The sequence below is a fragment of the Poecilia mexicana genome, unplaced genomic scaffold, assembly GCF_051168715.1.
Source record: "Poecilia mexicana isolate PSO_F unplaced genomic scaffold, ASM5116871v1 scaffold_13, whole genome shotgun sequence".
NCBI classification, from domain to species: domain Eukaryota; kingdom Metazoa; phylum Chordata; class Actinopteri; order Cyprinodontiformes; family Poeciliidae; genus Poecilia; species Poecilia mexicana.
This window is the reverse complement of record NW_028263382.1, coordinates 25,933,718-25,949,844: the sequence shown is the minus strand read 5'-3', so window position 1 is coordinate 25,949,844 and position 16,127 is coordinate 25,933,718. Positions and strand designations below refer to the sequence as shown.

The following is a 16,127-nucleotide window of genomic DNA, read 5'->3' as shown; positions in this document are numbered from 1 at the left end:
TTGAGCAGTTCATTCTTTGGTTCGCAGAAATAGGCGTGCCCAGCAGAGTTTCTCACCTGCCAGACCAGTTTTGTGGCTGGTTTCACAGTGATTTTGCATCATAGCTCAAATTACTTCAGCTCAGCTGACAAAGACAAGAGCCTCCATAAAAAGTGCCAAAGTGATAAAAAAAAAAAAAAGAGAAAAAAACACCTCATGATACTGAAAGGTACAGCACCAAGATACAGTATGGATTTGCTGTTGTATCAACCTTCTACCAAATCTAAAACAAACTTCCAGAAAACTGCAAAGCAGGTGAAACACAGAGTTCCTTTTAATCAAGACTGAATGCACCTGTTTAGAGTTTCTTTTGAATCATATGTGATGGGTATTGATTTTATCAATGGCACTTGACAAAATGTAAACTCACTTTGTCCATGAGTTTGATGTTTCCACAATGTAAAACACTTGTTGAAATATGCTATACAAATATTGATTGATACACAAGATACAGTTCAAAAACTTTTCAAACAGGCCTCTCAGTCAGACAGAGAAACTGAGGAAACAGGAAGTGATACGACTTGTTGTCTCTTCAGGAAAGCCACAACAGTTCGGTTACCGGGTGCAGCTTCTGAACCGTGGATTACGTGTGTCTAGAAAAGTGACGGGCCACACCTTACTAACAGTAGAAAACTGTTCACTTTTTCTAGGAAAAAAAGAAGAAAATGGAAGCTTTTGTTTTTTAAAATTATAATCGCCTTGAGGAATATTACATTGTTTTCTGAGTGCATATCCCTATGTGCGCCTGATGTCAAAGGTAACAGTGCTGTTAATTACAGCTGCAGAATATTCTCTGGAAGTTAGACCCAAGATTTGTGGGATTCCCACTAGTTGTATATTGCTATTACAATAAATATCACAAATATTGTAAGATTTGAAGACTATGTCATCAACCCACCATATGTATATTTAAAAGTGATTATTTATCACTTTTAGTCAAAGTTATTCAGCGCCGTTGCGAAAGACTACCGGTCTAGATACATGAAAAAACAAACAAACAAACAAACATGTATTGTTTTGTTGTTCTTTGGCAGTGTATTTGTTTTTTATTATGTAAAATATGAGCAAAATGCAGTTTGAAGTTTTCTACTTGATTTTTGGTGAAAAAGTAAAACATAATAATTTACTAATTTTAAATGATTCATAATGGGGGGAAAAAATCAGTAACCAAAATATGCTCAGAAAAAGTGTTTTGGTGTTTCATTCATCTTTAAAAAGGTAAATTTCCAAAGACAACTGGTTTCCAAAATCTCAGCTATCCACCACTAGAGGGCACTAGAGGGCAGCATTACGTCGCTACAAGACATTACGTTTAGACTGAATTTTATCATCAGAGGGAATATGTCTGAATTACTAAAATCCATGATATGTACAGTTTTCTACTTTCTATACACCAACAAAACTAGTGAGTATCTGGTGAATTCATATTACTCTTGGATCATTTAAGTTTGTTGAGTCTAATTAGAATCCAAATGGATTCAAGAAGACAAGTTATGGCATGTATGATGATTATTTTCTTTTATATGATCATTGTCAATGAAATATTTGTTCTGTATACACTTTAATAATTACAAGTCAATATATATTTGACTTTTAATGAGCAGCTGATGACGTATACATTGTTCTGCATAATGCCAGTAAATGAAGTTCATCTTGTGACTCAGTTAAAGGGGAAGTTGAAATGCTATCAGCTCAGTCAATCTAAGGTTTTGTTCTATAAACATGTAAACAGTTTTAGTATCAGCTGACCTTTCTTACTTTCTAACTTACTCTGCGTATTTCACCCAGAGAGATAACATATCAGAAGATTACTATCCAAAATCAGAAGCTAATCATATTATTAATACTAATTATATGGTAACAGCAACACATCTGCTGCAACTAAAGCCAGACCAAAAGTTTGCTAAACTAATAAGTCAAAGCAAAAAAATAAAAATAAAAAATGAACAGATGAACAGATGCTTAGAACAGATAAATGTGTGGATGTGCCAAAACTTTCTCCAGCTGAACAGAAACAAAACTGAAGTTATTATCTTTGGACTTATAGAGGAGCGAACTAGAATCAATGCACAGCTTCAGTTATTACATCTGAAAACCAGCGATCAGGCCCGAAACCTGGGAGTAGTGATGGACGCTGACCTGGACCTTCAGAGCCACATTAAGACAGTCACAAAGTCGGCCTTCTATCACCTGAAGAACATATCCAGGATTAGAGGATCAGCGCGATCTAGAGAAACTCATCCATGCGTTTATCTTTAGCCGCATTGATTACTGCAACAGCGTCTTCACAGGTCTGACTAACAAATCAATCAAACAGCTGCAGCTGATCCAGAACGCTGTTGCTCGTGTTCTCACTAAAACCAGGAAGATGGAGCACATAACACCAGTTTTAAAGTCTCTACACTGGCTCCCTGTAGCTCAAAGAATAGACTTTAAAATACTGTTGTTAGTTTATAAATCACTGAACGGTTTAGCACCAGAATACATTAAAGATCTGTTATTGCTGTACCAACCGCCTAGACCCCTCAAATCTTCTGGTTCTGATCTGCTCTGCATCTCCAGAACCAGAACCAGAACCAAGCAAGGAGAAGCAGCATTCAGTTTCTATGCACCACAGATTTGGAACAAACTTCCAGAAAACTGTAAAACAGCTGAAACACTGGGTGCCTTTAAATCTCAACTTAAAACCCACCTGTTTAGAGTTGCTTATGGCTAAATTAGGATTAGAGTGTGGGTTTTGATGTCTTCAAAGTTTTTATCTTTAGTTTTTATCTATTTATTAATTTATTTTTATTTCTCTTTCTCACTGTTTATGTTTTAATGATGTAAAGCCCCCCGGAAAATGTCCCTGTTAAAAGACGTTTAACTGAAGTCCTACGGGGTTTAGAGTCCCAGTTGACGGCGTTTCAACTAAAAACCTAGAGGTTGGAGTCCTTGTCAAACTGTGTTTTTGTCTAAAGTCCCAGAGGGTTAGAGTCCCAGATAAACGACATTTAATTGAGGTCCTCAAAGGGGTGCGGGTTTTAATGTTTTAATCTTTTTTAATCTTTTTTCAAAATGTCTTTCTCTTTCTCACTGTTTCGGTGATTTTAATGTTTTTATCTTTAAAAAAAAAAAAAGTCCGAAAGGTTAGAGTCCTTGTCGAACAGCGTTTTGACTAAAGTCCAAAGCAGGCACGTGCAGAGGGGGGCCTGGGGGTGCTTGAGCACCTGCCCTTTTTGCTCCTTGCCCAAAAGTGCCCTTTTGGTCTTTTTTTTTTTTTTTTTGTGGTATTATTATTTTCAAAGCCCTCTTCTGACACATAATAACATGTACTAAAATTATTTTATTTTATTTTATTTTTTTGTACAACATAATAAGCCTTCCGGTCACCTTGTTACCTTTGACCTTTGCTCGTGACGCATGACGCAGTTGCCTCTCGCGCTGTGAGATAAGGCGGCTAACTGGAGCTCAGCATAGCGAACGATCCAGATCATATGTCTATGTTCCAGATTACAGAACAGTTTTTGGTGAAATATATATATAAAAAAACGTTTTGGTGAATAAAGTGGAGTAGACTTGCTACTCGTCAGATGACGGAAAACGTTGAAGTATCGTTTCTGCTTCAGCACGGAGTAGCGGAGCAGAGAGGTAATGAAATACTACAGACACTGACAGGCCTCTGCGTCTGGCTTACTCTGAAGAACTACTGAGGGAGGAGACAGCCAGGTGAGGAAAAACTGTTCTTATCTATCGATTCAGTATTTTTATCATACAGACATTAGGCTGCTGTTGTTGTGCTATTAGCTAGCTGCTAGCTAACGACTTTGTTTGCAAAGCTAGATAATAAAAAGCTTCTTCCCTGTGTACGAGGCACATCGCCCGTCCAAAACGTATCATCTCCATAATGGATAAATGTCCGATCTTCTAATTTCCTTTGCTGCATAATGTACATTGCATTTATTCTGGCGTTAAGTAAATGTGTCTTGAAAGAGAATAGCACTTAAATAAAAGTCCAACAAGGATATTCATTTAGAATTAAAAATAACTCACCCTGAATTACCATGATAGATATAATGTGTGTCATTAATGAAGGGGAAAAAACTCAACCCAGACTTTAAGTTTAGCGTCTGGTTCGCAGAGTTTGTAGTTAAATTTTTTCCCCAATTATTCAATGGTGAAAAATAAACTAACCTCAGTTAAGTAAAATAAAATTGTAATCAAAACTTTTGGAATTGTAATGATTCCTTTTTTAAAAACAAATTGTTTTGTTTAAAAAACTTTTTTTTAATTAAATAACTAATTTTTGTCTTGTGAACTTAAAAATTTATTTTCCAAACATAAACTTTTATTTGCACACATCAGAAATCTTGTTGCAATTTTGGGTCCTGCCCATGATGTCATGTGAGGATCACAAGCAAAACTTTGAGTCAAACAAAAACTTAGAATATCAAGAAAAGATTTCTGACATGCACAAATAAGTTTGTTTTGCAAAAGAAATTCACTTCATGACAAAATTTGTGATTTAAATGTTTAAAAAAGTTTTAAGCAAAACTCAGCAGGTTTTTCCCATAGTGATATGCATTAACAATTAATTTTTTGCTTTTGTTTTTTTCTTTTTTTCTGCAGTTCCACCTTAAAGTTTGATGCAGCTCTGCTTTCCTGAATGGACCATCTTCATCTCCACTGCAGCAAACAGGCAGCTCTTTTTTATATAGATTACAGTACACTAAGAGGTTGCATTGTGCCCTTGTTTATATTTTTAATAGTGTAATTCTGTAAAGACAAAATATGTAAATCACAGCTAAACCACCAGCTCTGATTTACATTTCTTGCTAAATTGTGAGTTTGAATATCGCAATACTTTCCTTTAACAAAATAGACCTGCAGAAAGAAATTACTAATAAAATATCTTATATATGCATAGTTGTATGCTCTGTATAGAGATTTACCTTAGCTTTGATTGTATATTTCACAATTTTGTAATTTATCATTGTTTATTAAACTCTGAAAGCTGAATGGCTTTGTTAATATTCTGTCCTAGAATGCGGGGAGATGTGCCCTTTTTTTTCTTTTGAGCACCTGCCCTTTTAGGGGTCTCTGCACGGCCCTGGTCCAAAGGGTTGGAGTCCCAGTTGACGGCGTCTCAACTAAAGTTCTACAGCTTTTTATTTTTCTTTCTCACTGTTTACATTTTAATTATGTTTTTTAAATCTCTTTCTCACATGCTGTTTTTATTTTAATTATGTAAAGCACTTTGAAATGTCTTGCTGCTGAAATGTGCTATACAAATAAAATTTGATTGATTGATTGATTGATTAAAAAAAGCAATTTACCATTCACACCACATAAAATAAAAATTATTAGTGTTTCACCCCTCTGACCCAAACTGTCACCATCAGAAGAATGAGATTGCTTAGAATAGTCAACAGACACCCAGGGTGAATCATAGATCAAAATCTGCTGGAGCACCAGAATCCCTTTCCATAGAAAAAAGCAGCTCTGACATCATGGACTGAAAGACTACTGAGGAAGAAGGAAACGGCTCCAAAACATCTATAAAAAGGGTTTATGGTCAGACCACCAAAGGTTGCACAATTTTACCACAATAACATTTATGGGAGAGCCTTTTTCTTTTTTTTTAACTGAGAAAATTGCACCTACTATCAAGCATAGTGAAGGTAGTTCCACTTCCAGTGCCAGTGGAACTAGTTCAGAAGTGGAATAACAAAGAGGCAAAAGCACAAACATAGTCTTCAACACTATTTAGTGCTCCAACAAACTAATGAATCCCATATGAAAACAAAAAGGATCATGTGGGATAACAGTAATTTTATAGAATGGCACAAAAATGAACCTTTCAGAATATAATGGAGTGTTCTCAAAACGCATGAAAAATGTAATCTGTCAATTCTTAACGCTTGAGCATTGTTGACCTTTAATCTTAAAGGTCAACAATGGAGCTTTTGGTTTTGGTAAGGGAGATGGCCAAGTTAAGAGGTACACAAACCCCGTCACACTAAAAAGCCAAAGTTAAGCCTGAACTTTTACATGGTAATGTCATTTTGATGAGCCATCCTGCCACCTTTGTAGTAGTCTTAGATTTTATTTGACATTATTTGCACAAACATTGCCTAAGATGTAATTTTCTGTGATTGTTGTTGATATACAGATCATACAGTAAACACAATGTTTCAGTCAACTTTTGTCACATTTTCCTCAGCATAATTTTGTAGCAAGGCTTTGAAAGGCCCTCTGATCACTTCAGTCATCATGTGTAAGTCATGCTCTACCACCACTAGAGGCTGCTATGTTACATTCTCTGCCAATGATGTTTGGAAGCCGTGGGGAAATCTCTTAGAACAAATAATTAGTAAAAACCCCCCTTGTTTGAAAGATCTGTAGATGATCTCTGACATTTTCACATGGACTACCCACATTTCACATTTACTCAGTGTCTCTCTGTCCAAGCATAAGATAGAAATCAAAAAGTGACACCAGTGAACAACCGACTGTTTTGTCTTTTGCAGGACTCCTACCAGGAAGTAAAACTTGAAAAAAAAATTCCATTTGAGGAGGAGGTGAGAAGCCACCTCTACTCTGCTGAAGAGAAATGTTGTTTCTCAGAAATGAAAAACAACAAATTATATTGAAGAAGAAACCAAAATAAGTAAATTAAGTTCTGCGAAACCTGAAGGGACTTCTCTACTGTTCTATGATTAAAAAAATAATGAGCTGCTTTATATTGTTCTCTAGTTTATTAAGGACGTTTTATAAGAATCACTGAATCGCCGAGAGCTACAAATGATCAGAATACACCCTGGTCAGTCTGGTCTAATTTATGTTAGGTAATATAATAGTTTTAACCAAATAACTTGCCATTTTTATATGCATCCCTTGTTCAATCCAATAGCTGATAGGTTAACACCTCAACACCAATTCAGCTATTTGGTATTTACTAAAAGCTTTTGCATGCACAGAATGAAAGCACAGTAGTTCATATTTTAAAATCATATAAGTGGTTTTGTGCCAGTGACACTTTAGCTTTACCATCATAGTTGATGTGTAGTTGATTGGTAACATGCATATAGAAAATACAATCCTAAGATTTACATTAATTGCAGCACCAACTGAGCTTTATGTGTAAGCCTACCTAAAACCAAAGAGCTTTCATTATTTTTCATTGATTTAAACCCACCGTATTCTTTAACTATCACAAAAAATATATGAAGTCTCATAGGTTCATCTTATCAGACCTCCAAGAAAGCGACGGCTTGCAGAAATCATGGTCGAGACGACGTGGAGAGATACAGTTTTTCAGTTGCTTTGGTTTAGATTTAAAAAAATAAAACCATCACATAAGGATTTACATCTTTTATTTTGCAGAATAGTTTTAGAACAATCTATCATTTGCAATTCAGTTTCAGGATTCAGTGCAAAAATGTTAATCCGACTTAATAAAAGAGCTTCCAGCACGATATAGTGAATAGTGAAAGTGTTCACACCGATAACTTTTTCACATTATAGTGTAGTACATTGAACACCATGTTATCCAGTGTTACTTGTTTTGTTTTTGGAGTTTGTGTAACTTTAGGTCAGCACAAACATTGCACAGCAATAACGTGGAAAGTAGTTTTTGAATCTTTTTGCAAAAACAACAAAATGTGAAGGTGTGGTGACCTTTTTTACTCAGAAACCCTTAGCCAATATTTCTTAGAACCTTCTTTTGGTGCATTTCAGCTGCATGTCTTTTTGTGGTATGTCTCAACCCTCTTTGAACATCATGGTTTGAAAGAAAACCAAGATATTGTTGCTGCTGCTGTATGTTTGTATTCCTTTTTCTCTGTGTGAACCTGCTCTCCAGTCTTAAGTTTTTTTTATACAGCCTCCAACAGCTTTCTTCCAATATCAACCACCCATCTTCATTAACTCGAACCAATCTGACTGACCGTCCTGAAGAAAATGCTGTGTCCCTACAAAACACACAAGGTTCAAGGAGTATATTTACTTTTGCAAGGTACTATTTCTTAAGGTTATACAATAGAATCCATGACTGTAATATGTGGCGAGAAGGATCCACATGGATCCAAGATGTGAATAAGGTCTTCTGACACAAATGTACAAAACCCATCTGCAATGCTGCTGAGCATGAATGAGGTTTTTCTGATGTAGCCTGTGACTGGAAAAGTCAGATAGAGAGTATGCAAACTTTTACACATAGTTATCTGCAGGTAAACAAAGTCTAAAATCCACCTACCTGAGTGAATTTGTATAGACTGCATTTGTTTTATTTCTGTTTACCTTTGTAGACAGTAAGATAAGACATAAAAATCCCCCCTCATCCCCCCACAATGTAGTGCCACTTTTCATGAAATAATGATGGAGGTCATAAAAAATAGTGAAAGGGGTATTCCAAATACCTTCCTCTTTCCTGTTTGTACAGTGAGATGGCAGATCAGCCTGTGCACTGCGACTGTATGGAAAGGAAAATAGGGCAAAAAGAAAAGAGGAAGTGAAGGCTGAGAGAGGAGGAGAGATGTGAAACCAGAAACCCCGTCACTGATGATGTCACAGCAGGAAACCCATCATCAAGAGGGCGGGGTGGGAGTGAAAGGAGATCTGGAGATAGGTTTTATTTTTTTCTTCAGATCGACAGCTATCACAGAAGAGAAAGCCGCATCGCCGCCTTTGATAGTTTTCTGCGCTGATAATGGTTTCAGTGATCCCTCGCTCATCACTGGGATGAAGGACTTTGCTGGAAGCTGTTGAAGGATTCTGACTGAGTGTTTACATCTTTCTCAAGAGCGTGAAAAATGGATAAGAACGATAAGCCACTGATTTTGGTCTTCCTAATCCTATTCATCGGACATGTTTCAGGTAATTATGACCTTTACTGTCCTGTTTTAAAAATCTAAAACAGGACTTAGCACTTACTTAATATACTTAACAGATTAATGTTAAGTCAGCGTTAAGTCCTGTTTTAGACTTTTAAAGGTACTTGTCATTCTGACTTGTTCAGCATCAGTGGATGGTGAAATGTAATAATTTATAGAAGTAGTTAATAGAGAGAGTGTTCATAAGTTGTGAAGAAAATCAACTTTTTAAAGTTATTTTTACTTCTCCCAAACTTTGGTGGAAAATTATAAGTGGAGTAAATATAGAATAAGTAAATCTTAAAATATAAAGTAAATTTTTCATATTTTTTATTGATCACACTTTGATATTTACCCCAAAACTTAAATACTTATTAAAGTATGAGTCTGATAGCGAGGATGTGTTACAGATTTATACAAACTCAACTGTCGTCTTAAGTGATATTCATGACATTGATTACTAAAGTTGATCTTAGTGTTCAATTGGAGAGTTTTTCCTTTCATTCTCGTGAAGAGGACTCTGTTCCCTTTCTGGAAAAAAAACCCCCACGGCCAGTACAAATCCTATGATTTGCAACCAGACTTCCTCTTTTCTTCTCTTTACTCTCAGATTTTTTGCAAGAACGTCTAAAGATACCCCTTTTCAGAATACATTTAGCATAAACGTACATTGCAGATGTTTCCTCTTTGCACGACTCATGTAAAAGCAATCAGTGATTGGAAACATTAAAATGACTGTACAAGATTTTTACATGATTTTCTTCTTGAAACAGGAACAGACATCCCACCGCCTACAAATGTGAACCTGTATATTTCAGAAGGCGAAGTAATACTTCACTGGGAAAACCCTGAAAATGCCCCTCCAGACGCAGTGTACAACGTTCAAATGAGAAAGTATGTTGAACCTTTAAATATATAATTGTTTTCAAATAGCGAATTGTGACTGGAGTTACACATTTCAGTAGCAGTTCAGTTTTCATAAGACTCTGTACCATCTGATTAGTCACATTTTTCCTCATTTATTGACTGGTGAAAACTCTGCCTTCAGGTATGTTGCACCTGACTGGGCGAATGTTTCCAGCTGCATGGGGATCGCAAGGACATACTGTCTCCTTAGCGCAGATATAGCAAAAATAAACGACTATACAGTTGCCTATTTAGTCAGAGTTCAGCTCGTCGAAGGAAATCAATCATCTAAATGGGAAAGAAAAAAATTTTTACTAAATGAAGGTACGTATTTCAGATGGGGATGTAGTAATTGTATCAAATGTCACTCACCTCTAGTTAGGTTTGCAATAATTTTCAACTTGTTCTCTATTCAAAGGTGAATTGCAGCCTCCTTCCTTTAGTTTGAGGGCTACTTCCAGCACACTTAAAGTCCTTGTCCATGAAAATCCCATCTTGAGAAAAATCTATCCATATGACGTTACCTACAAGTTGTATTTGGAGGTAGCTGGTCGAGAAAACAAGGTGAGTTTTCCTAAACCAGATAACTAGGTTTAATGACGGAGTTGAAAATGTGGAACTTTAAGACAGAACATGGCCGTCTGTAACCACAATATCACTTAAACACACAAAAGCAGTAATAAAAATTAGGAGGATTGAGAAAAATCCAGATGCAGTAATTTTTTATTTATTTATTTTTTATTTTTGCATTGCCAGACTACCACAGTTTACCTGGAAGACGATGAGGGAAACCCTGAAGGGAGGACGAAGACTTTCACTGGCCTCCAGTGGGGAAAAAATTACTGCATCAGCGTCGAAGTCAAAGCCAATGGTGGTTACACCAAAAGCAAGGTGTCTCCAAAACAGTGTCAGCTCCTCCCAGAGCAAGGTAAAGTAAATTGTTTATACTTACCACTAATTTAGAGAACCTTTCAAAACTATTCAAAATCTTTAACATTTTCACATTTCGTCATGATACAACCACAAATTCGTTTTTTTTTTTTTAAATCTAGAAAAGTGTCATAGGTTGAGTTTTCGTTAAACCCCCTTTACTCAAATATCTATAGAGCCATCAATGTTACGTGACCTTTTGAAAAAGAGTTGACTCATAATTCTGTATAAATATCTACTACAGAATATTTAAGGTCATTTTTTAAAATGTATTCTCTTCTATAGGATGTGGATGTTTTGTGGAAAATGATAAAAGTAGTGCATATAGTTTCCAAAGTAATAACTCTCTGCTTTGCAATAAGCTATGCAAGGGAAACACCAGACATAAAGAATTTCCGCTGGTCAGATTAGACTAAAACTGATTTTTCTTTCTTTTTTTTTCTTCTTTGTTTTCTTTTTTGGCCTGTGCGCAAAGTATTACACATGACTGGAAACTTACTGCACATCATTTGAACACACCATTTCTCTGGTGTAAAACATGGAGGTGACAGAATCATTCTGTAGGAAGTTGGTCAGAGTTGATGGAAAGATGGATGAGTGGAGCAGTTTTGGAAGAATCCGCGAAAGACCTGAGATCTTAGGCAGAGGTTCAGGAAAATGACCTTAAGCATTCAGCCAGAGCGAAACTAAATTTAGAATATATGGCGAGACTAGAAACTTGGTGCTCACAGATGCTTTGTTTTCAATTTGACTGAACCTGAGCTTTTTTGCTATGACTGAGCAGCTATTTCAGTCTCCTGAGAGAAAAGCTGGTAGTGCAAGACGCGCCTCTTTTGCACAGACCTGTACCCCTGAAGTATTTCATCAAAAAACATGTTTCACATCTCTAGCTAATCAAGCACATAAAATTCCAACAAAATACAATGAAGTTTCTGTTTGCAACATTACAAAATGTGGAAAAGTTTGCTAATGAAGAAAAATGACCTGCGTAGCTCAAGACGAGATGACAGTATGTAATGCAGCAAAAAAACATTCCCTAAAATTGCCTCACTTTGTTATGTTTGTATATTTTCACTTTGAACTGATCGGTTTGTAAAATGGAAATTTTGTTTTTCTTCTTTCAGAATTCTACATAATAGCTGTAACATCCCTGTCTCTTCTGGTGATCCTGACAGTTGTTGCTGTTGCGATCTGTATTCTGCTGGTCTATCTAAGGCGGCCTGCAAAAACGCCTGTAGCTTTGGTAAGATTAAAGAAAAAAAAAAAACATTTGAAAATGAAAATGGTTGAAACGTGACATGGCTCATGATTTCTTTTCATCTCCTCTTCCCCCGCTTCAGAAATCCCCTGTGAGTGGCTGGGAGCCACTTTCTGTCACAGAAGGGTCCTTGGAGGTGGTCACAGACAAAGGATGGTTTCTTTCCGGTTACAGGCCTGATGGAAAACCCGCAGCGAGTCTCCCCGAGACCAGCCTTACGATAATAGAGGATGGCGAGGAGGAGAACAGGAGGACCAGCTTGGACAGCGGGGTCAGCGTGGAGGCGAACTCCACGGCAGACAACAGAGGACGACGTCAAGAGAGACAAGAGGACAGCGGCTGTGGGAGCATGGGAAGCCCAGAGATCTCAGCCCACAGTCACACAGATTACCCCATGCAGGATGAAAGCCTGGAAGCGGACGAAGTCAGCAAGAGGGAGGACAGCGGGATGGGCTTGGGCTGCCCACATCATTCCTCTTTCTTGAAACTTGACAGCCAGGACACAAAATCCCTTGTCGAGACAGTCATTGTTGGGAACTACCGCACCCAGAGCCCGTCTGAGATGCAGGTTCAAAGCAGAGATAGCGAGAACATGTTGAAACAGATCCCTGCACGCTCACCGCTGGCTGATGTGGTGACGGGATACAAGCCCGGGCCGCTGTCCTGTATCTGTTCGCAAACAGGCCAGTGCAGCTGGTGCCACAGACACGGCAGTTACGGACCCGAAGGAACCAAACTGTGCAGGGCAGTGTGCATCGAAAACGTGCTGCTTGGTGGGACGAGTGACCTGGTGGACTCTAGCAGAGTCGGGAAAACACACATGGACTCTGTTATAACCAATTTGGAAGAGTCGCTTTTACATGTGTCCGACACATTTCCCCTGCTGACGTCAAGATATGAGCAGCACAGCAACATGAACAATGTATCCCTCTCCCTCTGTGACGTTCAGCTGACAACTGACTAATATGGTGTGGAACGCAACGCTATTCACACATGACGTTCACATCACATTGAAGATTTTGAAACGGAAGTGAATAGGTTGCGAAATCCTCTGAAAGATTCACAAATCCAGTCGCACTCAGGCGGGGGAAGAGAAAAAATGTAGATTGCAAAACTACTGACTATTAACCATCCCCGATGCTTTGCGAGGTTGTTGATCTGAGAAGTTCTTCAAACCTGCTTCTCTGGGTGTATCGTTGACTGACTGAACTGCACATGCCGGAAATGAAACCGGTACGAGGAGCGCTGTGAAAAAAAAAACTGTGACAGTTACCCGCTTCAACATTTCACCTCCTCCGTCTGCGACGCGTCGTCTTTAAAGTTCTTTTTTTCTTTTTAACGGAGAACCACTTCACGTACTCCTGCAGTATTAAACGGAGCAGAAAAAGAAGCAAACATTCATGTCTTTGTTTTCACTGACGTCTTGATGGATCGCTGTTTTTGCTTTGGCCTCATTTGCCTGAGCAAGTAGCCATCCTTGGCTGCATCCTGTTGAGACTATTTATGTTGTGTTTCTAAAAATAAATTTATTTATTTCGTATTTCAGCCTCGACTTGGGTGTGATTAAACCATCTCTTTGGATTCTTCTAGAAAATTCCACCCATACTGTTTTCGGTCGCTGAGTAAACAAATGACACCATTTAGGCAGGAAAACCCTGAAACAAAACATGTACGGGATCCCCAAATGCAGATGAACTACAGGAACCTGCGCTGTGGTTTTTTTTTTTTTTACACACTAGGAAACAAACACTTCCTCTGCACATACATCCACCGAGTTTTTTTTATTTTTTATCCCAGAGCACAGTTGAATTATTATTTTTTGCCTTGGTAAAAAGGAACACATCATAACAGCAGGTCTTATTATTTTTTCCAGATACCATAGAAAAACATCATGTGACCCATTTCTTCTTATGTGCAACCAAGTTAAGAGGAAGTGAGAAAATGTTTGGTTTTTCCTCCTAGCTAGGAAAAGCACTTTTTTTTTAAATGATGAATATTATAAGGTATTATAACAAATAGCTCTTGTCTGAATTACCCAAAGCAAAGAGAGAAATGAATCCTGTCTAGTCTGTCATTTTCTGCTTAATATGTATGTTAACATAGATGTGCATATATGGTACTTTCTAGGTTTTCACACATAGCCACGTCATGAAACTTTATAATTATCTCCCATTGTTTCGAAACAGGAAAGAGACAGATTCTCTGACCTAAAGATGAATGTCTTTTTGTGTAAAATGTGTATATTAAAAATTTATATATATATTGAAAACACTGACTGCTGTTAGTAAAAATGCGTAGTGTACTGAAATGGACCAAGCAGCCACTCAGAGAGGAAGAAGTCATTACTCCAAAACCAACATAAAAAGCCAAATTCACTCATAAAAAAAAAAAAAAAGATATGCCCTGTGATCTAAATTTCAAATATTTGGCCAAAACAACCATAGCAACACATGGAAGAAAATGAGGGGATCTTGCAAGCTAGGAAACACCAGCTCCACTTTGAAGTAAAGGTGGCAAAATCACATTGTGTGGGTATTTTCCTACAGGCCAGGGTATTCCACTGGTGCATCAGCCAAGACGTTAAATCTTTGACACAAGTGTGGATTAATTAGAGAGGTTGTAGCAAACCCTCTAGAACACACCTCTGTAGAACTGCACAGAAAACGCAGGAAATCTGCACAGCACCTCACACCAGCTGTCACGCACAAAGGAAGTGGATGGTTTGGGCTACCTTGCAACCTCAGAGTCAACCATAAGCTCCTTTTTATTCTAAGATAGTCCAGAATCAAATGTGAAGCCACTTGTGTGACACAGTGAGAGCTTAGTTGAAATATGATCATCAGCAAGACAAACACAGCAGCAAATCTTAAGCAGTATAGGAGATAATCAAGGTATTGCAACAGCCTACTCACAATGAGAACCTCAACGAGGGTGAAATGCTGTGGCAGGAACTAAAGACAGCTGTGAAACTACAGAAACAAATGCCCGGAAACCTCAGCGAAGTGAGATGATGTTTTTAAGAAGAGTGGGCAACAATTCTTCCACAGCGATGTGGGAGACTGATTAAGTCATACAGAGACTAACAACGTCAAGTCACGGTGACTAGAGTCTGCTCTACAAGTTGTTGAATCATGGTTAGCTTTTGGATGTCATCAACGCCTGATAAACAACTAGAACTGAATGTGGTGCGCAGTTTCTTTTTTTAAAAGGTGGAATCAATTAATTGTAGCGAAGCTCATTTAATTCTTGTGAGGATGTCATGACTTCAGGAGGTTAAGAAATGACAAAGCAAAATGAAAAAAAAAAGTGTTATGTCCCTTGTATTGCAATTTAAAAGGCTGTAAGAAAACACACTTTATGACCAGTGACAACCCACAAGTCATTTGTCATGATGTTGGTTATGCTTGGAGATAGTGCCAGATGTCATTTCATTCAGTTTGTTCCTAACGGGGCAGCATCCTGCAGACCGGCCAGGGTTCCCATGCTGGTGCCTTTATACCACTGAAAGTGCCAACAATGGATGTAACAATGGACATCAGAATGTGATCTGGACCATGAAGCAGTGGAAGAAGGTGGTCGGTTCTGAAGACAGATGCCATCTTTTTTTTTACGTCACAGAGGTGCCGATGAAGAAAGAGGACTGCTAACCTGAGGAACTTCTGGCAGCAAAATCCAAGCCAGTAGAGACAGTGTGTACCCTTGGCGTTTTAGCTTAAGGACTTGAAATATACAGTAGGTATTGTTCCCAGAGACCATAGCATACTTTTGTGCATCCTGTAAAGTTCATGCTTTGATAGATCGGGACCGTCTTTGGAGAAAAGGGGACCAACAAACTCTAAGGTACATTGATCAGAGGTATTCTGACCGTACTCCATCATTTACATCAACAATGCGTATTGGTGACTCTTGACCTAAATTTCTTATACATGTCGACTCTGGAGTACATGGGTTTTGACTAGGTGTGCTTTGAACAGGTAGCATATAAAAGTGTTCTTTGTGATAACTTGAAATTGGAGTTATCAGTTTGGTTTTAACTGTGTTGGTAGTTATTTATTTAGAAACACAATGTCATATAAAAGGCACATTTACCATTGTTAAATTATACAAGTGTTTGCAACAAATCAAAAAGTGAAGCACGCATT

The 16,127-nt window shown here is 37.8% G+C and overlaps 1 protein-coding gene and 1 long non-coding RNA gene across 2 annotated transcripts; both read left to right on the top strand.

The window, feature by feature from the left end:
- The first annotated feature begins 1,678 nt into the window (after positions 1 to 1,678).
- LOC148155845 (uncharacterized) lies at positions 1,679 to 5,037 on the top strand. Its single transcript, XR_015765109.1, has 2 exons — positions 1,679 to 3,747; positions 4,648 to 5,037. It is a non-coding gene; the product is annotated as an uncharacterized LOC148155845 (long non-coding RNA).
- Positions 5,038 to 8,654: 3,617 nt separating this feature from the next.
- Positions 8,655 to 14,254, top strand: il10ra (interleukin 10 receptor, alpha). Its single transcript, XM_015005119.2, has 7 exons — positions 8,655 to 8,895; positions 9,665 to 9,785; positions 9,940 to 10,121; positions 10,216 to 10,361; positions 10,554 to 10,725; positions 11,852 to 11,970; positions 12,068 to 14,254. The coding sequence occupies exons 1-7, from the start codon at positions 8,832 to 8,834 to the stop codon at positions 12,947 to 12,949; spliced, it is 1,686 nt and encodes a 561-aa protein (XP_014860605.2). The 5' UTR covers positions 8,655 to 8,831; the 3' UTR covers positions 12,950 to 14,254.
- Positions 14,255 to 16,127: the final 1,873 nt, after the last annotated feature.